General features: G+C 33.5%; 2 protein-coding genes across 2 annotated transcripts in view; one reads left to right on the top strand and one right to left on the bottom strand.

Moving 5' to 3' along the window:
• LOC132717934 (uncharacterized) overlaps positions 1–26,603 on the bottom strand; it is a 317,198-nt gene that overhangs the window by 181,832 nt on the left and 108,763 nt on the right. The window lies entirely within an intron of this gene.
• LOC132717928 (uncharacterized) overlaps positions 1–26,603 on the top strand; it is a 39,400-nt gene that overhangs the window by 12,122 nt on the left and 675 nt on the right. Inside the window, exons 6-23 of the mRNA XM_060701514.1 lie at positions 1,018–1,137; positions 1,644–1,769; positions 2,281–2,403; positions 3,839–3,949; positions 4,790–4,933; positions 9,992–10,123; positions 10,607–10,735; positions 12,018–12,140; positions 13,970–14,086; positions 15,829–15,951; positions 16,309–16,428; positions 16,789–16,914; positions 17,555–17,683; positions 18,357–18,485; positions 19,769–19,969; positions 23,041–23,177; positions 23,834–24,018; positions 24,771–24,934. Coding sequence (XP_060557497.1) covers positions 1,018–1,137; positions 1,644–1,769; positions 2,281–2,403; positions 3,839–3,949; positions 4,790–4,933; positions 9,992–10,123; positions 10,607–10,735; positions 12,018–12,140; positions 13,970–14,086; positions 15,829–15,951; positions 16,309–16,428; positions 16,789–16,914; positions 17,555–17,683; positions 18,357–18,485; positions 19,769–19,969; positions 23,041–23,177; positions 23,834–24,018; positions 24,771–24,934 — 2,439 coding nt within the window. The remainder of the gene's footprint in view (positions 1–1,017; positions 1,138–1,643; positions 1,770–2,280; positions 2,404–3,838; positions 3,950–4,789; positions 4,934–9,991; positions 10,124–10,606; positions 10,736–12,017; positions 12,141–13,969; positions 14,087–15,828; positions 15,952–16,308; positions 16,429–16,788; positions 16,915–17,554; positions 17,684–18,356; positions 18,486–19,768; positions 19,970–23,040; positions 23,178–23,833; positions 24,019–24,770; positions 24,935–26,603) is intronic.

The following is a 26,603-nucleotide window of genomic DNA, read 5'->3' on the forward strand; positions in this document are numbered from 1 at the left end:
TTTTATAGAATCTATTTTTTGTAGTGATGAAGTTGTTTTGAGTTTATAAAAGCTATTGATGTTCAGTGTAAAATTTATGCAAAGCAATACCCTTTGTGAAACAAAATATTTTGGACGTTGCCAAGAGATGTTGCTCTAGAAAAGTTTAATTCATTGTTAGTGTTGTGTTGGGAAAAATCATTACTGTTGCTCTAAATATATAATTTCTGTTGAAAGAGCTACTGTTCAGAGATAGCTGGTTGTTTTGATCCTTGCGTGAGACGAAATTTGTCATTAATTTTGATCCCTGATAATAAGTCAAATGGTCTCTTACCATTGATTCAGAAAGCATTTGGTATTATAAGTGGGCCACTTGTACAGAAATTGATATTAACTGGTAAATTATCCAGGAAAGCAGGTTGGGTGGACCTACCTCAAATTTTGACCAAAATATGTTAAAATCAGCATAAAAACACAGAGAAATATTGTCAGCAGTATAAAGTTATGCCAGCTTGTATGTCTATTCATTATGACATGCCTTAAAGGAACTCCACTGAGGTCGACAGGCCTTAAACATAAAATTTGAAAATCTTAAAAATATCAAGTGAAATTCTTAAAGTTCTTAAAATGAAAAAAATAAAAAAAATATACTCATAATCAAATCTAAAATCCTTTTTTTATGTGCAATTCTAAGTTTGATTTGAGTGTAAAGCATCCATTTTTCATTTTTTGATTATTTTTCACAATAAACATGATTATCCTTTCAAAACTTGGTCAGATAGAATGAGCTAAAAATGTGCACATACGTTATTGGTCAAGACCTGCGTCATCTGGTACATAGATCTCAGAAAAATGTTTACAGTCCTGTCATGTCAAAAAACTTCAGTGGAGTCCCTTTAATATTGTCGACTGCTCAGTTTTATACCCAGAAACCCTTCAAAATAACAATGGACAGTTCCAAAATTGATTCATGGCAAGTCCATTATAAAGCGAGAGGGGTTAGAGTTAACATTTTATAACCTCGTATTTATTTTACAGGCTGCCGTTACGGAGATAATGTTCCAAATTTCTGTGCGGATATAGAAGATTATCAGTGTTATGAGCATGCAAGAGAATGTTGTGAAACCTGTTATTGGCGATCGGAACCCAGTCAACCAGGTATATACGAGTATATATATTTTGAGGTATACACTGCAACGCGGTTTTAACGCACATGTTGGTATCCAAAGTATCAAAACTGCGTTATTATGGGGTTCTAATATAATTATGTAACGCTCATCACAAAATTACCATATGACCCCACCCAACACCTATACATTCAATGCTATAATGATTTTTTGCTTTCCAGTCAATAAATATCGACAAATTTGTTTTCTAAAACAATAAATTAATGTAAACTTATATCATTTTGTAATATATTATTATTAATATTTCTATATGAACAGCAATTAATATACATTTGTAGCATTATTAGATTGTAAAGTAAAGATTATTAAAAATAGTTCCAACAAAATAAGAAATTATTATTGTCAAGCTTATGTACAATACAAATCTTATATTCCTATTCCTACAGATTGCTACAAATTTATACAATATTTAGTTAAATATGTCCTTTATTTAGATAAAAACAAAACAAACTTGCATTGTAATTTTATTCTTCACAGACTGTCTTTATGGTAACAAGAAACCAGCATTGTGTTATGATCTGTCTACATATCAGTGCTACAATAAGACTGTAGAAAATGATTGCTGTGGATGGTGTAATGAGCTCAGAAATGATAACAACCCAGGTAATGTGTATGAACACATAAAATGCCAGAACCAAATCTGAGCACTATTTCCCTCAAGTATAGAGCTAGGGCCAGCCATTAAGATGGTACATTCTGGATAGTTACCATACTGTGGGCTGACTCAGACCTTAAAATCTAAATATCATAAGATGTCTCAAAAATTTGTAAAGGACATTTTCAGAAGCTAGAAAAAGTTAGAAATAAAGAAATTTAGCAGGATAAGAATCAGACTTTGGTGATGTTAATGAAAATAGTATGTCTACAATGGCTTTAGACTAGATATACCTTCAGTTTAAAGGTTCTTGAGCCACTTTTGAATGCTAATTTTGGATGCCATCTGTACTGAAAAATGACAGCCAATATGTCAATACAGTTAGACTTAACTCTAAAATTATGATTGTTTATTGCTTGGTAGGGCCGTTATTGAAACACCTGAACTTAAAGCTGAAAATAGATGACTAGTATAAGTGTTACTCAAGTAAGAATTGAACAGATTTATTTCCTTTTACAGATTGTCGGTATGGAGACAGAGAGCCGAAATGTAACAATATAGAGAGGTGGGATTGTTACACCCCCAGAATACTTGACACTTGCTGCGAGACTTGTGTTGAGCTGGCGGATAATAACTACCCAGGTAAAATATTCTTTTAACAGTAACCTCTATCTGTCTCCTTTGATAATTTTCAGATAAGACTTGTGATAAGAGTCTGCAATTTTTTTATGATTATTTCTTCAGATGGATCACCTTTTTCCAGTTTTTATACTTGTAGAATTGAATTTTTCTTTAGTGTAAGCAGTCATCTTGTCCATTGATCTGTTCACAAATAAAGTTATTAAGAGTGTTTTGAATGACAGTTAAAATGTAGACCCTGCATGTCAGTATGTCCTTTTTACAAAACTGGGTCATATTATGGGAATGCCCAGCCCTGGCATGATGGGTTGTGGTCTTTTGGCTGGCAGGTAGACCCTAGATTCTAGTTCTGCCTGGACATGGATAGGGGGATTTATGTATAACTTGATGTGAAATGTCCACCGTCATGAGACCTACCTCACACTAATGGATCAGGTCTCTAGGTAAAAAATTTAGGTCACACTTACAAGTCAGAGAAAGACCCTTTTTCCAGAGCAAATTTTCTACATGCATTGAGGGATTTGGATATACAGTAGAAATAGAAGAAATGTTCACAATTGTAAACCAGACTGTTGCATGCAAAATTCAGGCCTATGGTCAAGTTTAAAGTAACTTTTCAAGGTCAAAGGTCATATAAGAAATATGAAAAGATGAGTAAATATCATAAAGTGTTCATGAGTTGACAGACTGACTATCACAAATGTTCACTATCATAAAATTGAGCATTATACTTTATAATCCATCTCCATATAGGCAAGGTCAAGGCCATGATGAAATGTCCAGGTTTTGTATCGAGCATTTATTCTACATGCATGGAGGGATTTCTGTATTACTTGATAAAAATGTGCACCCTCATGAGACAGTGTTGCATGCTTGAAACTATGTCCAATATCACACCTAGAGGTAACAGGAAAAATTTGTACGCAGCATTTAAGACCTACTTAATTTTCATATAGTTCATGTACATTTTTCATTGCAATCACCCCCCTTTCTTGGACTTATATAATGTTATCATTAAGTTTTTGATCCATTCAAAATGTTTGTTTCACTATCCAGCAGTAGGAATAGTAAAAAAATTGCTTTCTTTCCAACATCTCTTTTTAGCTTGTCTGTTTTGAAGAAAAAAATCAACTGATTATAATTGCTGAGTCATCATTGTCTTGGAAAAACTTAAATGTAGCCCATTATTCAAATATGTAAAATTATTGACATGAAACTTTGAATACTTGCTTATCATGACAAAATGCATTCTTTAGACAAAGGACATAATTCTTTAAACTATATTTTAAGAGCTACACCCTTTTTAACTAAGAATATTTCATGAAATTGGTTATTGATAGTTGTTGCACTTAACAGATGAGCTTTATCATGTGGTGACATGTGGTGATCTTATTATCTATTCTCACAGCCTTTAATGATGTTTAATTATGATTTGTAGAATGTGCTTACGGTGACAGACGAGATTGTTCGGACATCTCAAGGGACGAATGTTATCGAGGCGATGTAGAAGCTGAGTGTTGTGAAACTTGTAGATTCATACAAGAGAACAGTAAGTTATAAACACAAATATAACGTCATTTAATAACTTATACCGAACTTAATCTATGTTCATGTAGTAGCCTTACCAAGCTATACATCAGTCTGTTATCTGAATTGACCCGATGAGCTCAGTAGAGAGAGCATTGGATTAATGATCTAGGGGTTGCTAGTGTGATACTCAGGTGGAGCATTGGATTTATGATCTTAGGGTCGCTAGTTTGATCCCCAGGTGGAGCGAAATTTCTCTGTGACAATTGATCACGAGTCTAACGGTCATTTGTCTCTCACAGCTGATTTAGGAATAAAACAGAATTTGTAATTGGTCACTTTGAGAGAAATAGGTAATTACTGGTTACATATCTAAGAAAGCAAATTAAGTTGACCGCTCCTATAGGAAATGATTAAACATGTGTTAAAATCAAAATGTAAAACTTGTGTTATATGTAGAAATTTATTATTGCTAAAGAGGCTTTTACATTTTTAACAAGTGCTTACATATTATAGGTAGTTCCCTCATTTTAGGCTTATATACCTGTATCTTTGTGCCCAGATTAACCTTTAGTTAGGTAAACTTTCAAAGATTGGGATACTTGTTTGCTATCAAAATTAAAATTGATTCCAAAAGGGCAAATAACCCTTAAATACATTTTTCCTTAATAATCTCCCTTTTATAAATTTCTTAATTGTGAAGAAGGGAGCTTGCTGCCCTTGAACATGTTGAACAGCTCTTCTTTGTTTTGCACCAATGATGTATGAAATCTTCTTCATTGCAAATAAGACATTGTTTATATCTTGAACTGGAATTTTAATACTGTATTAATTTTAAAAGACCTGTGTTTTTTATTAATAGATTGCTTAGAACAAAGCTTGGATGAGGAGTACGACATTGATATATGTGGAGGACTGAACTCGCAGGACTGTTACAATGAGGATAAACGTAGTCAGTGCTGTTTTACATGCATTGAATATTATAAACAAAATACACATCTTAGTGGTAAGTATCTGGTTGAGGTTCAACATACTGTAAAACTGGTTATTTCTGCGGATTGCTAATTTCTGCAATATTTTGTGGGTCCCTTGCAGCCGTAGAAAATTAAATTCGCAAATATTTCGTAGTTTTATATGTAATTTATCCCGTTTGTCACCTCAATTTACCTGTTAGATTAATCAATACACACACCCCGCTGGTAGCCTCTTTTTAGTGAAAATCAAATGTTTATAACACCTTCTCTGTGTAGTCAATTTAACACAAAGGATTTAACATGTAGTTTATTGTGTAATGTTTAGCAAGTTTGTTTTTGTAGGCTGTATACATGCTAAGTTGATTATTTTTTTTAAACTTGTATTTTTAAATGTGCTATATGGATATATAATATATATCATATGAAAAACATACTGTTTAAACTTGTTATTTTACCTTTTTCTTCAAAGAACTCGCTCCTAAAACTTTAATAGAAAAACGCAGAAATGAAATTTTATAAACATTTTTGATGAAAAACGCAGAAATTAAATTCAGAAAAATTAATATACCCATTTTCAGTTCCAAAACGCAAAAATTTCAATCGCAGAAATTACCAGTTATACGGTATATATATGCTCTTGTGCTTCTTTCCTGTTATCTACCTTTAGGAATGTAGGACAAAACCCCACCAGTTAAAACCCCACCACTCAAAATTTTATAGAGTGGACAAAACCCCACCACTACATTTCATAGAGTGGACAAAACCCCACCACTAAATTTTACAGAGTGGACAAAACCCCACCACTTCAGTTTTATAGAGTGGACACAACTTTCTTGTAAACATGTTAAAAAACAGACAATTGTGCATCAGCAGAAACCCAAAATAATGTGTGAACAACTCATCAATAAGGAGTTACAGTTTGTAACACCTTTTTTGCAATCAAAACATCAATAAATAATCTGTTTTGTTCTTCAGGGATTAGGATTAAGTTTTTTGTGTACAGTTTGTAACACCTTTTTTGCATATTGCACATGCAAGATGTACATGCATTGTTAATAAAATTGTTCATTCTTATATTACACAAATGTTATATTGAAATTAAAAAATAAAATGTGAAAAAAATGTGTATATTATATATATTATAATTCATCAAATCTTGCCCAATAAGTGGTGGGGTTTTGTCCACTCTGTGAAATTTAGTGGTGGGGTTTTGTCCACTCTATAAAATTAAGTGGTGGGGTTTTGTCCACTCTATAAAATTTTGAGTGGTGGGGTTTTAACTGGTGGGGTTTTGTCCGTCTTCCACCTTTAGACTTACAAAACATTGAAATGTGAGGACATCTGTGTCAAACAGGTAGTACATTGAAACAGTACGTAGAGAAACACTGTATAAAACAGAACATTATAGAGAAACCCTGTATAGAACAGAAAATTATAGAGAAACACTGTTTTAAACAGTACATAGAGAAACACTGTTTGAAACAGTACAGAGAGAAACACTGTTTGAAACAGTACATAAGAAACACTGTAAATTGAAACAGTATGTAGAGAATCACTGTTTGAAACAGTACATAGAGAAACACTGTTTGAAACAGCATGTAGAGAAACTCATTCATGCAGTTCTATTTTTCTGTAAGAAGGACTCTATACATATGTCCTTGATAAAAAGTTATTTAACAAATAAAACATGACCTTGAGGGCAATATGCAAGTTTACGGACTGGTTGGTCAGACTGAGGAAGGTATATGGCCCGAAGCGCAGCTGAGGGACATATACCTTCCTCAGTCTGACCAACCAGTCCGTAAACTTGCATTTTGCCCGAAAGGCCATGTTTTATTTGTTATATTATACCGAATCTAAATCCTATCACCCCCTGGTTGTTTGCAGTCATTTTTAGTATAATTTGCTTTTAAATAATAATTTAACTTGTTCAGTGCGTGAAATATCTCAAACCCTTGTCGGATTTTGTTTTATTATTTTTATGCGATGCAGGAAACAAGCCATCGTTGGATACCCACGGCCATAAACATGCAAGTTATGTGACATGTTTATCGATCGTGGGTATCCGACGATGCAAAGTCATGCTTCTTTAATATTCCATCTTTGTTAATCAAATTAAATTTTAATTTTACTAGGCAAAAAACCCGGACTTTAAGAATTTCACAAACTGTATAAATAAGATTTATAATTAAATTAAAGACAAATCATGACTTTTGATAAACATGTCTCTGATAAAAAGGCGAATCGCCTAGCCAGTTTGACAGTTATCTGTTTGTGTCGTCGTGAAATTCGCACGTCGTAAAAGTTACGTTTAAACGGTCTTCATAAGAATTATGGACCGCCCCCGGTCTGTATGCGGTTTATGGACCGGGTGACGTCATATTAAATATAGAAGGGCGTATGCAAATGAGGTATAATATATTAGCTTAACAAATTCACAAGTATTTCATTGGAACTTAGTGTAACACTGATTTGTGTCCAAAAGATTTAGCCTACATGGTCATCAATGATATTTTTTGTTTTGCATATTTTGTAAAAATATTTAACCTTAGAGGATTTTTTTTTGTACAGAACTTTTAGTTGTAGAAACATTTTGAAGTTTCAGTGTCTCGTTTCTTCATTCTTATCATGCTAAATTTTCATAATGTACTTGTCCTGCATTGGTTTTGGAACATGCTATTATGTTCATGTGGGGGGGGGGGTTATTATTGAAAATTTGAGCAGGTAGTAAGTATTAAGTCAGGTTAGATTTTACAGATAATCAGGAAGGTTGGCCTGACTCTGTACTGGTGACAAAGGCAAGTCTTGACACTTGTTGAGGACTTTTTTCCCCCAGAGTTTTGGGTGAAATACATGAAATACATACTTGTAAAGGAGGGGAATAGGACAAAATTTTGCCCCCCTCCCCACCTTCGAAAAATCACCAATATGCCTAATTAATTTATGATACTCCTTAAAGAATTGACAAAAAAAAATATGTAGATCATTTTAAACAAGGTTTTATCATTTTGTTGTGACAAATGCCACAGATGAATCGTGCAGTTTTGGAGACAGAAGACATTATTGCCACCTCATCCAGCCCTGGGAGTGCTATAAAAGAATGACAAAGAACGCTTGCTGTGAAACCTGTTCTTACCTTGCTTTCCACAATGAAGGTGTCATGTTATTTTAATCGAGAGTTACTTCCCAGTTTGTTTCCCCCACTTTGCTTTAACTGTTTTTTGTTCACTAATCACTTTTTTCTTTCAGTTTATATTTTATCATAGTCTCAGGTTGAAATCTAGAAGTTGTAAACCAGTCTGAAATTGAAACTTTGCCATTGGTCAATTTAAAGATTGTTATGAGAAGCATCCAATCAGAATCATGCTTGTGATTTTGACTGGTTTACAGTTACAGGAGTTAGATGTGTATAATCTGGTCCAATTATGCATGCTATAACATACACCACCATATTACCAATACTGTTACTTTTGGTTGTTAAATATCATATTATATGTGTATTATCAAATCTTTAAAAACGGTGCCACTTGTTGCAGGACTTTTGAAAGTAACATTTTATTGACTCTAGTTTAGACCCATTTGACTCAAATATTATGGCAGTACTTTTAAAGTTTAGTATCAGTAGTGGTGGGTAAATAGAATGCAGCATGACTTAAAACTGTTTATAAAGCTAGACTAAGTCATTTTCATACCAGAATTCTTTAATACTACTTTTACATTTTGTTTTTATTGATATTCAATTTGTTGTTGTTGTTGTTTCATATTTACACTGTTTACTGTTATAAACATGACATGCATGTGTTATAGTTAACAGTTTCACTCTTAATAGATGTTATCGGGAACTCTGCAAAGATTTTGGTTTTTTTTCCAGCTAATCTGTAGGTACGAACAAACTTTTACTGCGATAACTTCACAGTGCACTTATTGTTGCAATAGATTAGTTTACCTGTTGCGCTTATTTTCAAAGCTGTAACTGTAAAAGTTTATTTGTATCTGGATTAGCTTGGAAAAACCCAAATATTCTTAATTCCTGAGTAAGTCTATTAAAAAATGCATGCAGTTAAACATAATTATATATTAGTACATGTTACTGCCATCCATAGAGATATAGAATTTGACAATATAATTTATAATTATAACTGTTGTTTTTTTACTTTATGTGTATGTATTTTTATGATTAATTTATCATATGATATATGAGAGGTATTGTAATACAGTGTGTTATTCAAGTCTTTAATTTATTGAATGAGTTAAAACAGAGGTGTTTTATGCAAGCCTTTGGCAAGCTGTATACATGCAATGTGTTATTGTTATAATAAAAGGTACTTTTTCTTTTATTAACAATGGTATTAACATTATATTATAAACAACAAAAAAACCAGATGCAAAAACATACATTTAAAAAAAAGACAGCTTATGAATGTAATGATCACAAAATGTAGTAGCATCAATAATGTGAATGTATATTAAGATCATACATTCTATATCGTCCTGGAATCCCAGTAATTATATAAATTTGTCTGGAAAATTGGGTGTCTGACCTGTCCTGTAGTATCTGTCCAGAAAAATATTCATTTATGTGATGATTATTAATTTTTACTGATTGCAAAATTATTTCTTCAGGTAGTATTGTTTATAATTCTTGTATTGTTAAAGGAACTCCACTGAGGACCAAAAGCCTAAAAACATAAAATTTGAATTTCTTACATAGAACCACTGGGGACTTGAAACAGAAAGAAACCAGTGGTTTGCAATAGATATAAATTGAAAATAATGTTTTCATGTTATATTTAGCCCGATTTGAGCTAAAAAACTTTGAAATGCTTTTCAATTTCAGTCATTTTCAACAATTTGAATAACTATTTTGGGAAAAAAGAGGTTGCAAATGATATGAAATTTTGCACATAAGATATTGGTCTAGACCTACATCAAATGGAAAATTAACATGAAAAAAAATTGTTTCCTGTTGCATCATGTTTAAAAAGCTCAATGTAGTCCCTTTAAAGTTACAGTCTGTCAACCAGCATGTACATTATATAAAATATTCACGAACTCCTAAATTACATTTTTTTTTAAATTTTCTTTTGTAGAAGATTGTAAATATGGGAATAGGGTTCCAAGCAGATGTTATTCAATAAACAACACTGATTGTTATAATGGGAAGGTGGAGACTGAATGCTGTGAGACTTGTTCTTATTACACACTGAGCAGTTTGCCTACACGTAAGTAATTAATCTGCCTATTCCTTTACACTTAATGCTTTTAGTGTTCTCAGTAAATTTTGAGTTAGCCAGTGAAAATTTGAGAGTAAGTCAGCCATAGAGCACTCCTGAGTGATTTTGAGAAAGAATCCAATAAAATCATTAATTTTTACAGCCACAGGCGTGCTTACAGAAAGCCCTGTGCCGCAATGTCAATGTTACCAATGTTAAGTTTGCTGCCTTCAAATTACATGCTACCAACTTTTGTGGGTTCAATTCTCACCTAGAAATTCATGTTTTTGCATTTAAGGCAGCCTAGTCATAATTCATCTCTCTGTCGTATAGTTGATACAGCTTGTGTCTTAAATAATTCCCAAGAGGATATCTGGTGGCTGCCTGCCCCCAAGTTTTAAAAAATAAGCTAAGAGCTTAAGTTATGATAATTTTTTCTGAATGAACTATGAAGTTATCACAAGTTTTAGACATTGTAAATTATTATTTCAGACTGTCGGTATGGAGACCAAGCTAATGACTGTCGACTTAGACCGCCATATGACTGCTACAATTTAAATGTACAAGATATGTGTTGCGAAACATGTGCGGCATACGATAAAACTGACAGTCTTGGTGCAGGTATTTTTATATGTACATTAACTTTCCATAACTTTACCGGCATACAAATTATTATCCTATGATTTATTAAAGGGAGATAATCAGTTTATGTCAGGTGAGACACTTCAATTTTCGATACTGCCCAGTTAAGGGGATGATATCAAACTAAAAATATATAGCAAGTTGCCCTACTATATATTTTTTTACCTATTACCAATAAAGTTAAGACTGTTTGGTGTGTGTGCATATATTGCTACATTAATAGGTAAATAATATAATGTGTGAGTGCCTTCTTTAATCTGCTTGAAAACTGATTAGCTCATTTATGCAGACTGACTTGGCTCTAATTGTTGTAGGCTGACCAACTATAATTTTCACTTTGATATTTTCTAAATTGATAATGGACAGTTTCAATTTAAGAAATTCAGCAGATTAGGGTCAAATTATATTATTTTTCATTTGAATACATCCATATTATTACATGCTTTTTGGTGGTTTATAGAAATATATCAGTGATATAAAACTGGTAATTTCACTGTTTGAAACAGTGAAATTACCACTTTGATAATTTCACTGTTTTGAATTTGAGCCCCTGACGTTGCTTCAGTGAAATACCAGCGTGCACAGAACTGGGTACCAATTTAACAACGTGTCATCGTAAATGACGTCACGTTATATTATTATTTGGTGCGCTTTTCATTCAGTATTAGGTTTAATGTCTTTTTTTAACTTTTCTTTGCATATAATAAAAAGAAAATTTGTTTAGTTTAGTGTAAGATGGAAATATATTTGACCTTGTGAACACCAAAAGTTCATATTTCACTCGTGGCTGCGCCACTCGTGAAATATACCTTTTGGTGCTCACTCGGTGAAATATATTCCAATCTTACACTGAGCTAAACAAATATCCTCTATTTGTTATATTTTTTATATCTCAAGAATTATTATTAATCTGCTTAAAGCTACATGCCTCTAGATGAGTCAAAATATTTCAATAAAATCAAATATAAAAAGATGTACTAAAATTTTAGGAAAGTAAAAAGATTCAAGTAATATTTTACATGTTCTGTGCGTTACTAATGCAGTAAGGGCTATTTATGCATATTTTGACCACTTTTTGGTAATTTACTTGTGTTGTAAGTGCCACTGAAATGTGTAAATTGCTTCCTTTTGGTTACTTCACAATATTAAACATTCTGATACATTCTCAAAATTTTCATGAAAATTAGCATGAATCTGGAGGTTGCTGCTTTAAATATATAATTATTCAGCATTTTGTCATGTTTTTTTTTTCTATAAATAGCCTGTCGGTATGGAGACAGACGTGATGATTGTTATGAGAGAGGAAACTACAAGTGTTACAACGCAGATGACCGACAGGAATGTTGTAGATACTGCCAGACTATAGAAGATAAGGATAATGTTGGTAAGATATTGGTTTTTAACCATTAACCCTTTCCCCCATGAGCATATTGTGAAAAATGGCCATTTTCACTGAAAAGCCTCCTCTCACAAGTTCAAACTGCTATGAAACTATGAAAAATGCTTCAATACTAATCAAACTTGGCACAAATGTTGACTGGACCATTGCCTTTGTAACGACATGCTCAGTCTTAAATTTCCTGTTACCATGGCAACGAGGGGACATCTCAAAATTGCCAAAAATCACTTTTTTGCCTCGATATTTTCCATCAAAATTTATTTCAAAGTGCTGCAACTTCTCAAGGGATTGAGATAGAGTCAAAGGCTTTTCAGCGTTGGTTACACGTTACCTTATGATCGACCTGGGGTCATTTTAAGCCTCTCACAAGTCCAAAATTTTCTTGGCGATGAGGGGGACTCCGCCCCCCTTCAAACCCCCCAAACAGAAGGGGGCACATCCCCCTTCTGGCAACCCCCTGATGTAATATTTGGATGGGGGACGGCGCCGAAAAAATGGTCAATTTTTTTAACAACATTTCTCAAACGAAAAACAGTGTTTGGGGCCTAATTAGGGCATTTTTTCACTGTTTGAGGCCACAAAAGGGGGGGGGGGCAAAAAGCCGTCGAAACACGCTTATATAAGGGAAAAGGTTAACAAAAAATGATGAAAAACCTTGGAACCACCCAAAATCTAGTTTTTCCATGTTAACATTTGGTCTTTTACCTAATTTTGGTGAAAAATTGTTGTTTTGTAACATTTAAAATTTTTTTAGTTAACCCTTTCCCCCATGAGCATATTGTGAAAAATGGCCATTTTCACTGAAAAGCCTCCTCTCACAAGTTCAAACTGCTATGAAACTATGAAAAATGCTTCAATACTAATCAAACTTGGCACAAATGTTGACTGGACCATTGCCTTTGTAACGACATGCTCAGTCTTAAATTTCCTGTTACCATGGCAACGAGGGGACATCTCAAAATTGCCAAAAATCACTTTTTTGCCTCGATATTTTCCATCAAAATTTATTTCAAAGTGCTGCAACTTCTCAAGGGATTGAGATAGAGTCAAAGGCTTTTCAGCGTTGGTTACACGTTACCTTATGATCGACCTGGGGTCATTTTAAGCCTCTCACAAGTCCAAAATTTTCTTGGCGATGAGGGGGACTCCGCCCCCCTTCAAACCCCCCAAACAGAAGGGGGCACATCCCCCTTCTGGCAACCCCCTGATGTAATATTTGGATGGGGGACGGCGCCGAAAAAATGGTCAATTTTTTTAACAACATTTCTCAAACGAAAAACAGTGTTTGGGGCCTAATTAGGGCATTTTTTCACTGTTTGAGGCCACAAAAGGGGGGGGGGGGCAAAAAGCCGTCGAAACACGCTTATATAAGGGAAAAGGTTAACATGTTGGCGTCAACAGGATCTACCTATGTGACCAATGCAGATCAAGATCATTCCGAACATTTGTGCCATCTGATCATGGTCTACACTTTTTTCTATTCAGTTAGGACATGTTTTGAATTTTCCTCCAAAAATGATGATTGACTTTTGGTTCAGATTGACTGATGGACAAGTCCTTTTAAGATAAAGGTTGACTATATTTTTTTAACACAAGTCAATTTGACTCAACAGCAATTTTAACCAGTTTTCAACAATTAATTATAGTTAATTACTTAGCACAAGTCAAACAACTTCCAGCTGAATATTTAAACGCTCAGTCTGCAAAAAAGAGGTTTTTTAGGTCATATCTTGGTGTGACATCAATTAATAGCGCTGCTTTTTCCATTCATATTTGCTTTTATTGTAATATAAGATTGTTGTAATATTGAGCAGGTTGTGAGTTTGGTGATAAAGAAGAGTCATGTGACAGGATAAAAGCGTCAGAGTGTTATACGAGGGAGGGTAAATGCTGTGATACATGCCCTACAAAACTCTCTGTTTATAATATAGGTATATTTACCATTTATATGTATATTTTTCAGGCAACACTTAATATGTGTAAGGTTTAAAACCTGTTCATTTAAACATATTGGTTTAGGATAGATTTTGTTAAAATCTGAAAGATTTTGAGTTTGCTTTAAAGGAAGTTAATAGTACTAATGTCGGACAAGGAACTGTGGTCATTACCCACGGTCCAATAGTTTGTGAGGCAAGCACCTTTAACTCTAGACCATGATTGTACTCTCTTGAACTTGTTAAACTAAACTTAATATCAAATGACAATTATTGTGAGATTCACTATGTATAATATAGAAAGTATTTATTGATGTTACTTGACTTTTGACAACTTTTATAAAACAAGTTCAGGGAAGTGTTATTAATGCTGGCAAAGTTTTCCTTGACAAGTTTTCATTTAAGTTGTATCTAATGATAACAAAATTTAATGTAAGATTCTTTTTATCAGATATAAACAAAAACAAAAATTTAACCAAAACAATTGCCATTTACAACTTTACTGGCATGCGAGCAGTTCCCGTACAGAAGCAGTACCCGTATTTTTCATTTAAACGCTTGATTTTTACTTGCAATCTTCAAAAATTCATTTCAAATCAAGCAGATGCATAAAAGAGACAAAATCTAAGTGTCAGTTCGACAGTACGTATAAAAGTCTAATTTTAAATCACTTTCACTTCTGCGTTGTCAAAACGTGACCTTGTTTTCTCTGGGGGATTCCGTCCTTGCGCGCATGCGCTAAAATACTTACACGTCAGGCTTGTTAAAAGGTTTTCCACTAATACCACCTGTTTACAGATAAGTAGGCAATGTGATGACAACATGTTTAATTATCAGAATTTTGATCAATATTGCTATATTAAATAATTTTAACTCTTTGATGCGTAAAATATCATGCATACAAGCATGCCATTCCATGAGAATGCGTTGGGGTAACGGTACCGGGTAATAGATACAAGCGTTTAGTCTACGCTCTATTTCCTGAATTACATCTATTTATCTCTTTGAAAATGGTCTGTTCAACAATTATAATTGAAAAATAGGTCCGATATAACAAAATTGTATAATTATAATGGGTTAAATTTTATGTACGGGAACTACTTCTCTTCATACAAAATAATGGATAATTTCGGTACCCCATATGAGGCCTCATAACTAAGGGTTATTCTATGTTTAGAACATGATGGAATTTCCATGATTTGTGTGACGAGCCGAATAGTGATGTGTAACATTCAAATATTGGTGAGTGAGTGTAATAAAAAATAATGTTTATGTCACTACGATTTTTGTACGGGAACTGCTCGCATGCCAGTAAATTCATTTATTAATACATGTTTAACATAGAACAAAAGTGGCTGTTATATTTACTTGTGTGTAAAATAAAGAAATATGCGATGGTTATATAATTAGTTATAAATCTTTTGGACAGGTTTTATGACCCAATATAAATGGTGGTTTGGATATATAATCCAAGCCATATATCTGAAGCAACAATATGTAGGGAATGGCCATATAACCTGTCAAAAAAAACTTTATTACAAAATTATAATACAGCAAACTTCCTTTCTTTGAGAAAAAGTAAAATTACTTCATAAATTGACAGCAAAATTCTATTTATTTATGTAATTGTCACGATTATCCAATAAAAATCAATATTTTTAACTTGCAGAATTTATACAATACATGGAAAAGGAGGAAAGTCATTTGATATACTTATCTATATTATTATTTATTTACAGACAATTGTGAATATGGAGACAGGGACAATTGTTCTGGGATCTCAAGAAATGATTGCTATGATCCAAATACTGCATTTATGTGTTGTGAAACGTGCTGGTTGCATAGCAACGGAAATACCGGTGGTAAAGTCATTTTCTTTTCAAGAAAAAAGCAGAACATTAATTTGATGTGAATTGAAAATTGTGACATAATAAAATGTGATGTTGATGTGTAAATGACCTTGACCTTCAAGGTTAAATGTTCAAAATTTTGAAGTTAAGATAAAAATTGGTCCATGGTTAGAATTTATTTGGTATTTATTTGGTAAAAAAGAAGATAATAACCAAAGTCTTCATAATTTAGAAATTTCGTATCACTTTATCACCTGAATATTATGCCATGATTTGGTAAAAAAATAGACTTTCCTAAAATATCTTTCTGCTAAAGTTTTTATTCATATAATATATAAAATAGTTATAAGTTTGTGCCACTTTTTTCAGACTGTAGTTTTGGTGATAAGTCCAGTGACTGCAGCTCAATTAGCCCACATGAATGTTATTATCGTGAAAACGAGTGTTGTAAAACCTGTGAAAAACTCATCAATACAGCTACAGACTTGAGTATGCATGTTGTTTTTGTTATAGTGCCTCCACTCTGGGGGGGGGGGGGGCATTAAAATTTGCCGCTGTCTGTCTTATCAATTTTTATTTGATTTTATAGACATAAATTAGAATGTTTGTTTGATTTTAAAAAATGAATTGAAAATTTCTTAACATAAAAAAGTTTGCTCATATGAGTTTTTTTTTTTGGTCTCCACATATTAAATTTCTTAAACATTTTTTTTTTAAATAAGAATTAATGTATTAATAATCAGTTCCCAATACTTATGTTAAGTACCATTGTTGATATTTTAAGACAAAACCATTGAAATGAAACAAGATGTCTTTCTGTTTGCTTGACCTTTTGACCTTTGACTTCAGGTTACTGTAAGTATGGAGATAGGCGTGTGGGCTGTTCCAATATAACAGCGGATCAGTGCTATGGGCAAAACACAGAGTATCAGTGTTGTGAAACTTGCTTCAATAAAAGAAGGACAGACCTTTCAGGTATTTTAGACTTTTAAAATTAGTAAAATCTCAATATATTTTTTCTTATCTTTCTAGCAGTTTTGGGGTTGAAAAAATGCCCCATTCACTGGGCTTGAAAAAGGGCCCCATTCACAAAGCCAAAACCTTTCCAAGATGATGATTGGGTCTGCTTCTATAAGTTGAGCGGGAAGGTTGCTGCAGCATAAAACTGTTTTGGGATGATAAAACAGTCACTTTATTAGTCACTGTATATATTATGATATCTATGAATTTTCTTTACTGAGAATGATGCTTGTTCCATTTCTGTTTTTTCTGTGTTTAACCTCTGACTTAAAATGGGATTTATCCACTGTACATGCATCTTATATACAACCTGTAAATAGCCTTGGTTACCAGAAAATAGCCTGGATTACAATAAATTGCCTTGGTTTTGGGTAAATTTAATAATAGCCTGGGTTACCAAGGAAGCCTCTGACAAGGACATTAAAGCACTATTTGCAGCTGACATTGTCATTTTTTTTTAGCTTTTATTAACTTGAAATATGATTTTTCAGTCTGAGTTTTCAGTTATATTTTTGACAAGGACATGAAACTTTCCCTACAGTGTAATGGTTGTCATTGTAATAATAAATTAGCATTAACATATGTATTTTTTCAGATGATTGTATGTATGGTGACAAGGCACGTTCGTGCAAGTCGTCACAATTTCACGGCTCTGAATGTTATATTGATTCTCGGGAAGACCAGTGCTGCGAAACATGTAGCGAACTGGAAACAAATGACCGAGGTAACTATGATCTACATTCTTTTAAGAAAAAAAGATGGTTTTCTTGAAAAAGATATTTGAATTTATGTTAGTTTTTAACTTCTGATTGAATAATAAGCGTTTGAATGTGCTAGAAAATATATGGAAAAGGAATTGTCCACCCTGTCAATACTACATGCATAGAATTATCCCAGAAAAACAAAATTAATATCATCAAAATACATGAATTAGGAATTATACCAGGGTAATAAATGAGCCACGCCATGACAAAACCAACATAGTGTGTTTGCGACCAGCATGGATTCAGACCAGCCTGCGCATCCCCGCAGTCAAATCAAGATCCATGCTATTGGCTATCAGTTTCTGTACTTGTATTAGGGTTTGTAAGCAAACAGCATGGATCCTGATCAGACTACGCGGATGTGCAGGCTGGTCTAGATCTATTCTGGTCGCAAATGCACTATGTTGGTTTTGTCATGGAGTGGCTCAAATATAAACAGAATAAATGGACTGGGAATTTGGAAATTATCCCAGGTATCAAATACATGTTATACCAGAATAAATGAAATTGAAATTTTTCCTGGGTTCTCAAATATCACAAAATTAAAGGAATTGTCCTGGTGAGGGATGAGATGGAGGGAGAATTTTCTGATTTACAGTTTCTTGTTTTCTGTATAAATCTTAATAATTTCAGACTGCGAATATGGGGACAAAGATGTGAAATGTAGGGATGTAGGACTGTTCCCATATTTTTGCTACAATAAAACTGTAGAAAATGCTTGCTGCTCATCTTGTCCACAACTGTACGATACAGCTTATCCAGGTATGAGAGCCTTCTTTAATATTTTGTTAGAAAGTTTTTTCGGCTGAAGAGATAACACTGATATAACTGTGGTATCTAAGATGAGGTTAAAGAGCCTGCATAAAGGTTGTAGTATGATTTTACGTTGTATTTTGTTGGTTGCTTATGTTAAGTAAATCTGATAATGGAATTCATGAAATGAACTGTGAATTTATTAGACAGTTATTTATAAGGCCATTATGCCTCAGAAATGCTTTAATTTTTATTTCTCAAAAGCTTTTATCCAAAATGTTGCACATTGGTCAAGTACGTGAATCATCTTTTTCATCTGTTGCTGTTAAATGGTAATTTGTACAGTTACAGTGAATAAGTATTTTGTAAGGAAATCAAAATACTACTTTCTTTACATTTTGCTACTTATATATAAACAAACTATTTCACATTATCGCTACGCTCTTCATGTGATATTTATATCCATGTTCTAAAACCACTATTTAATCAAGATAAAGTTCATGATTGCCCTTTCTAAAAACATGAAAAAACTCAAAATATTTTTATTTCTGAGACTTAATGTGTTTTTATACAAAACAATGAGCACTTTTATGAAGTAAGCTGTAGGGAAGCAATTTATATACATACTTGTAGGTAAATTATATAGAGGAAATTTGTTTAGTTCAGTGTAAGATCGGAATATATTTCACCGAGTGAGCACCAAAAGGTATATTTCACGAGTGGCGCAGGTGAAATATATTTCAATCTTACACTAAACTAAACAAATTTTCTTTTTATTACATGCAAAGAAACGTGTTAAAAAGACATTAAACCTAATACTGAATGAAAAAGCGTGCCAAATAATAATACATGTGACGTCATTTACGACGTCACATCATTAAGTTGGTACCCAGTACTGTGCACGCTGGTATTTCACTGAAACAACGTAAGGGGCTTAAATTCAAAACAGTGAAATTATCAAAGTGATAATTTCACTGTTTCAAACAGTGAAATTACCAGTTTTATATCACTGATATATTTCTATAAACCACCGAAAAGCATATAATAAATTTCTTTTTTATTGAATTAAAGTATGTTTAAACAGCAAAAAATTATTGTTACAGACGTTTCCATTTTAAAGTACATGTTTGTTCCTCTTTATTTTTCAGTAGTGAAAAAACTGTCAAATATCCACTGAAACTTCATGTATTTTTATTTGTTAAGGAAAAATTTTAGGGTAAAATTAACAAGAAAGGGATACCAGGTTTATTACTAAAATTGCTGAATGGAAATTTTTTATTTCCATCTCATAGGCTGCGAATATGGGGACAAGTACGAGTTCTGTGAGTCAACAAAATGTGTGGATTACCCGTTTTTCCGGAGAGAAGATTGTTGTTTTACCTGCTGGTATTATAATGATCATTCTACGGACATAACGTATTCAACAACATTTCCTACGTCTTCATCTACAGACAATGCTAGTCCAGGTGAAAAGAAAAAACAAGATTCCAGTAGTAAGTTTAAATTTTGTATTATTGTATGGGTTTTTCCGATAGTTTTGTATGGGATTTTCCAAATTCACCGAAAGTTTGCGCCAGGGGAAGATTGATATAACTGCATAAAGATGAAGTAGCTGTCATGCCATATTTCCCCATGAGTTTTCATGCCATATTTTCCCATGAGTTTTCATGCCATATTTCCCCATGAATTTTCATGCCATATTTTCCCATGAGTTTTCATGCCATATTTCCCCATGAGTTTTCATGCCATATTTCCCCATGAGTTTTCATGCCATATTTCCCCATGAGTTTTCATGCCATATTTTCCCATGAGTTTTCATGCCATATTTCCCCATGAGTTTTCATGCCATATTTCCCCATGAGTTTTCATGCCATATTTTCCCATGAGTTTTCATGCCACATTTTCCCATGAGTTTTCATGCTACATTTTCCCATGAGTTTTCATGTCATATTTCCCCATGAGTTTTCATGCCATATTTCCCCATGAGTTTTCATGCCATATTTTCCCATGAGTTTTCATGCCATATTTCCCCATGAGTTTTCATGCCACATTTTCCCATGAGTTTTCATGCCATACTTTCCCATGAGTTTTCATGCCATATTTTCCCATGAGTTTTTAGCTCGACTATTCGAAGAATATGAGAGCTATTGTAGTCGCCCCGGCGTCGGCGTCCGCGTCCGCGTCGGCGTCTGCGTTGGTTAAAGTTTTTTGTAAAGTCAAATATCTCAATTATTACTTGAGATATTCAATTGAAACTTACAATACTTATTTATAGTAACAAGGTACATCAGATTGACAAGTTGGATAACTCTGCCTACAATATTGACAGAATTATGCCCCTTTTTAACTTAGACATTTTGGTTAAAGTTTTTTGTAAAGTCAAATATCTCAATTATTGCTTGAGATATTCAATTGAAACTTACAATACTTATTTATAGTAACAAGGTGCATCAGATTGACAAGTTGGATAACTCTGCCTACAATATTAACAGAATTATGCCCCTTTGGAACTTAGAAATTTTGGTTAAAGTTTTTTTGTAATGTCAAATATCTCAATTATTGCTTGAGATATTCAATTGAAATTTAAAATACTTTTTTATAGTAACAATGTACATCAGTTTGCAAAATTGCATAACTCTGCCTGCAATATTTGCAGAATTATTTGCCCCTTTGAAACTTAGAAATTTTGGTTAAAGATTAAAGGTCTTCAAAGATATTTACTGGAAACTTTACACATGCACTTAGAGTCAGAATTTGAGGGTCATAATTGTATGTCACTGATCAAGTTCCATAACTCTAGTCTCATTTAGACTGATTCATATCCCCTTTTCTACTTAGTCTCTTGGTTAATGTTTACATGCAAGTTTTACATATCTCAATAACTATTAAAGATATTTATTAAAAACTTCACATATGCATTTAGGGTCATAACTGTAGGTCACTGACAAAAATCCATAATTCTATCTTGCATTTAGGCTGATTTTTCTCCCCTTTTTCAACTTAGAAATTCATGCTTAAGTTTTTCTTGTAAGTTGTTATCTCAATAACTACTGAAGGGTTTGTGCCTTTTTCGGGACAATTTTATGCATTCATAATAATAAAGCAGTGATTTACGTGATAAAACATCTTAATAACAAGCCTTTGTACCTTTTCTGTCAAATTTATTTATTCATAGGTAATTAGTATTATTATACTCAATAAAACACCCTTGTGACATTACCTTCCGAATAGTCAAGCCAATACTGTATAATTAGACTCTCTCTTAGGCCTATAACATGAATTTATAAAAAAAAATTAGCCCTTTTGTGAACTTAAAAAATTAAACAATATAAAGGCTCTTTTACTATCAAGCACTTAGAATAGTCGAGCGTGCTGTTCTACAGACAGCTCTTGTTATAGATTACTTTCAGCTTGACTTTTCAAATGATAGTGGAACGGTCTTCATTCACCCTGGTATTCTGGATCATAATTGTATTTTATTATCCAAGACCCATAATGCTTATTATATTATCATAGATCCTGGCTGAACTTTACCAGCTTCTGTGCTAAGGTCTGGTTATTTGCTGGGGAAGGGCCTTGCTCGGGCATCGGCAAATCATTATTGTCAGTTTGCATTTGAAGGGTTAATTCTGTTTGTCCTATTGAAATCAATGTCTTCGTGACAACATTATTTAATTTACAACAACAAGAACAACAACTTAATCCACTTCTGTTACTTCTTTATTTCTTAAGGGATCAACCTCATACTTCAAATATATTTACGTTATCATCATCCCCATCTTATGTGACAAGGTTCATAACTCTAGCACCAATATTTTCAGATTTATCTCCCTTTGAACTTAGAATTTTCCATAAAAAATATTATTTTTTACTGTTACTTATTTATTTCTAAAGGGATCAACTTCATACTTCAAATATATTTACGTTATCATCATCCACATCTTATGTGACAAGGTTTATAACTCTAGCACCAATATTGCAAGAATTATCTCCCCATAAACTTAGATTTTTTTACTAGAAAAATGTTATTTTTTATTATAACTTTTTTATTTTTAAAGGTATCTACCTCAAACTTCAAATACTTATTCCTTATCATCAATTACATTTTATGTGACAATGTTCATAACTCTTGAAGCAATATTTACAGATTTATCTCTCTTTGAACTTAGGATTTTCTTTAAGAAATACAATAACTTCTTTACTTTTTAAGGTATCTACTTCAAACTTCAAACATATATTTCTTATCATTACACAAATGTTGTGTGACAAGGTCCATAACTCTAGCATGACTATTTCTAGAATTATTCCCCTTGATCTTGGAATTTATGTTAACAAATGTTATTTTTTTACTATAACTTAATACATTATTATACATAATTGATTTTTCTTTCATAGTTTTGTCCTCCTTACTGCGTCCAGTATTTTATTAGTCGAGCTTCGCTGTCTCCTGTGACAGCTCTTGTGAGTGATTCACTTGATCAATGTAAAATTTCATATTTTATGTTAATAGATTTTTTGACCTCAGTGGAGCTCCTTTCAAAATTTGAACTTGATTTATTTTAAGGTAACACATTACCGATAGTGGGTGGAGTTATAGGTGGCGTTCTTGTCATTGCTATAATTATAATAGGAGCTTGCTTCATCATGAGGAGGAAGTCAAATGCTGAGAAAGCGACGAATAAATTTACTGATTTATCAGTGGTAAGATATCTTTTTATTTACAGATTATTTCTCTTATAATGCATGGCAATGAAAGTTTATTAAGATTTGGTTTGCAGATTTTAGTTACAAAATTAGTAAAATATCCATATATTTATGTAAATATTAACCCTTGACCCTCATTGGCACCACTATAGAGACAGGCCATGCCGCACTACTTTGCAGTCTGACCAGACACTATTCTATTGTTAACTCAGTTTTTAGGGGCATCCATGGCCGTATGTTTAAGGACGTTGACTGCAAACCACTTGCCTCTCACTTTTAAACTACATCAGTGTCTTCGGATTTTTCATGTGGGAAGCAATCCAACTAGCTTATGGAATGTGTTCTACTCATTTGCCCGTTTGTGCCAGAAATAATCTGCAGAGGGGCACCTGAGGTCTTCCTCCATCAGTAAAGATTGAAAGTCGCCATATTACCTATACTGTGTGGTGCGATGTTAAACCCAATCTCCCCAAAAAAACTCAGAAAAACCTCAGTTTTTATATTTGAATATAAAAACATTTAATTTTCAAATGGACTGTCCCAAATGCATAACAGGGCATATCGATTTTATGAATTCAACGGGTTAAGAGGGGTTAAATATTGAATGACTTAAATTGATTCAAATTAATAAAGTATATATCATGTTAATTCAGGGCTCAAACACACAACCTCCCAACACAAGTATACCATCATACCCCAGCAATGGACAGAAGAATGGTGGTATAGGTAACCCTGGTTACAATTCACGCCCAGAACAACCAAAACGGCCGCCACCCAAGAGACAGGATTCAAAACAAGATGAGGAGGTGTATGATTATATCAATGATAGTGATGTCAGGTAAATTACTAAGGAACTACTTTCAGTGAATCTTACTCTGAAGAAATAGTACCAATGTTCATTTCATTTTTATTTTAATGTTAAGGATAAGATAAGATTTTTCATTTCAGAAAGATTATTTATAAAAACAATATATTACATTCTATTAGGTTTATAAAACATATTTTTTTCAATCCTCATGATATGGAGTTCAGTAAAATTAAGAAATATTTTTTTTAATAATATCAGTTTTAGCGGTGTTTATAGGCTGTTTAACACCGGTTTGGAGTTTTAATGCATATGAATTGACCACGAAGGCTTTATTTTATTCACTGCTGGGGATATATTATTTCTATTTTCTAACACGACATTGACAAATAAATTCTGCCGAACATGATTATCAAGCTAAACTGTGCCTGATTTGTTTCCATACTTATTTTCAGCATGTCATATTGTAATGGTTATGTCACAAAAGTCATGTCTAGATATAGATCATCAAGAGTGATTTTATTGCATATTTACACACTTTCGGTTCTTCTATGTACACTAGGGAAAATGCGGGTTGTGTTAGAATTTTTAATTTCACTCTTGCCATTTCCAATTGTGATAGGTGCTAAATATTTAGAAAGTTCTGAAATTTTCGGATCAATTTATTAATATATTAAATGAAGAATTCGGAATTTCTCAAGATGTTTTTGAATAAATAACTGTTACCTAGTACTGGTTTGTTATTTACTACCACATGTACATGAATAAACTTTTGAATTTTTCAGGTCATTGCCTAGTATTAAAAAACCTTCAGTTCCGGACAGAATAGACGAAGGCGGAGCCGTTTATTTAGAGCCTACAGCAGACGGAAAAGCTGAATATTTTAATCCAACATTCCAAAATGACTCGTCCAAAGATTATCATACCTACCATGTGTTGCAAAAAGATAGTAAGTATGGAGGCTTGTAAAGGCCACCATTATATTATTCTGGTCATTTGATATAACATTTTCAAAGTTTATTTGCTCAAAATGACTGATTATTGAATGCTTTTCATAATTTGTGTTTTTGCATGAATTTTTATACCCCCGCACAACAAAGTTGTAAGGGGGGTATACTGGAATCAGCTTGTCCGTCCGTCTGGCTGTCCGTCGGTTTTTTCTTGTCCGCCCAATAACTTAAGATTCCTTTGACCTTTAGTCTTCATATTTGGCATGGAGGTTAGTCATGATTAGTAGATGACCCCTATTGATTTTGAGGTCACTAGGTCAAAGGTCAAGGTCACAGGCGCCTTGACTTCAAAAAGCTTGTCCGCCCAATAACTTAAGATTCCTTTGACCTACAGTCGTCATATTTGGCATGGAGGTTAGTCATGATTAGTAGATGACCCCTATTGATTTTGAGGTCACTAGGTCAAAGGTCAAGGTCACAGGGGCCTTGACTTCAAAAAGCTTGTCCGCCCAATAACTTAAGATTCCTTTGACCTACAGTCGTCATATTTGGCATGGAGGTTAGTCATGATTAGTAGATGACCCCTATTGATTTTGAAATCACCAGGTCAAAGGTCAAGGTCACAGGGGCCTTGACTTCAGAAAGCTCGTCCGCCCAATAACTTAAGATTCCTTTGACCCACAGTCTTCATATTTGGCATGGAGGCTAGTCATGATAAGTAGATGACCCCTATTGACTTTGAGGTCACCAGGTCAAAGGTCAAGGTCACAGGGGCCATGACTTCAAAAAGCTTGTCCGCCCAATAACTTAAGATTCCTTTGACCCACAGTCTTCATATTTGGCATGGAGGTAAGTCATGATTAGTAGATGACCCCTATTGACTTTGAGGTCACTGGGTCAAAGGTCAAGGTCACAGGGGCCTTGACTTCCTAAAGCTTGTCCGCCCAATAACTTAAGATTCCTTTGACCCACAGTCTTCATATTTGGAATGGAGGTTAGTCATGATTAGTAGATGACCCCTATTGATTTTGAGGTCACCAGGTCAAAGGTCAAGGTCACAGGGACATCAAAAAGTTTGTCTACCCAATAACTTTAGATTCCTTTGACCCACAGTCTTCATATTTGGCATGTATGTTGATCATGATTAGTAGATGACCCCTTTTGATTTTGAGGTCACTTGATCAAAGGTCAAGGTCATAGGGACTTTGACTTCAAAAAGTTTGTCCACCCATTAACTTAAGATTCCTTTGACCCACAGTCTTCATATTTGGCATGGATGTTGATCATGACTATAAGGTGACCCCTATTGATTTTGAGGTCACTGGGTCAAAGGTCAAGGTCACAGGGACCTTGACAAAAAAAAATCTTTTCTTCTCAATTGCTAAAGAATGTCCTGTCCGCAATGTATTGATTTTGACATTTTCACATTTGAAGCATGTAGAATACATAACTTAGCAATGCACTGGCTTAGTAACCTCAGATTTGGCAGGGAGGTTGTCCTTGAGCTCTAAATGGCCACTGTTGATTCTGACAAAGTGGTATGCGGGGGTATTCACGCCATGATAGTGGCAGTTCTAGTTTCTTTTAAGTTCAGTTTTCATTGTATTAATTTTGAATGACTGTTCATCAGTTGGCACTGTGCACTGTAATTACCTATTTAATAGAGGT

Source organism: Ruditapes philippinarum, unplaced genomic scaffold, assembly GCF_026571515.1.
Source record: "Ruditapes philippinarum isolate M1 unplaced genomic scaffold, ASM2657151v2 ctg357_1_1_1_1, whole genome shotgun sequence".
Taxonomy (NCBI): domain Eukaryota; kingdom Metazoa; phylum Mollusca; class Bivalvia; order Venerida; family Veneridae; genus Ruditapes; species Ruditapes philippinarum.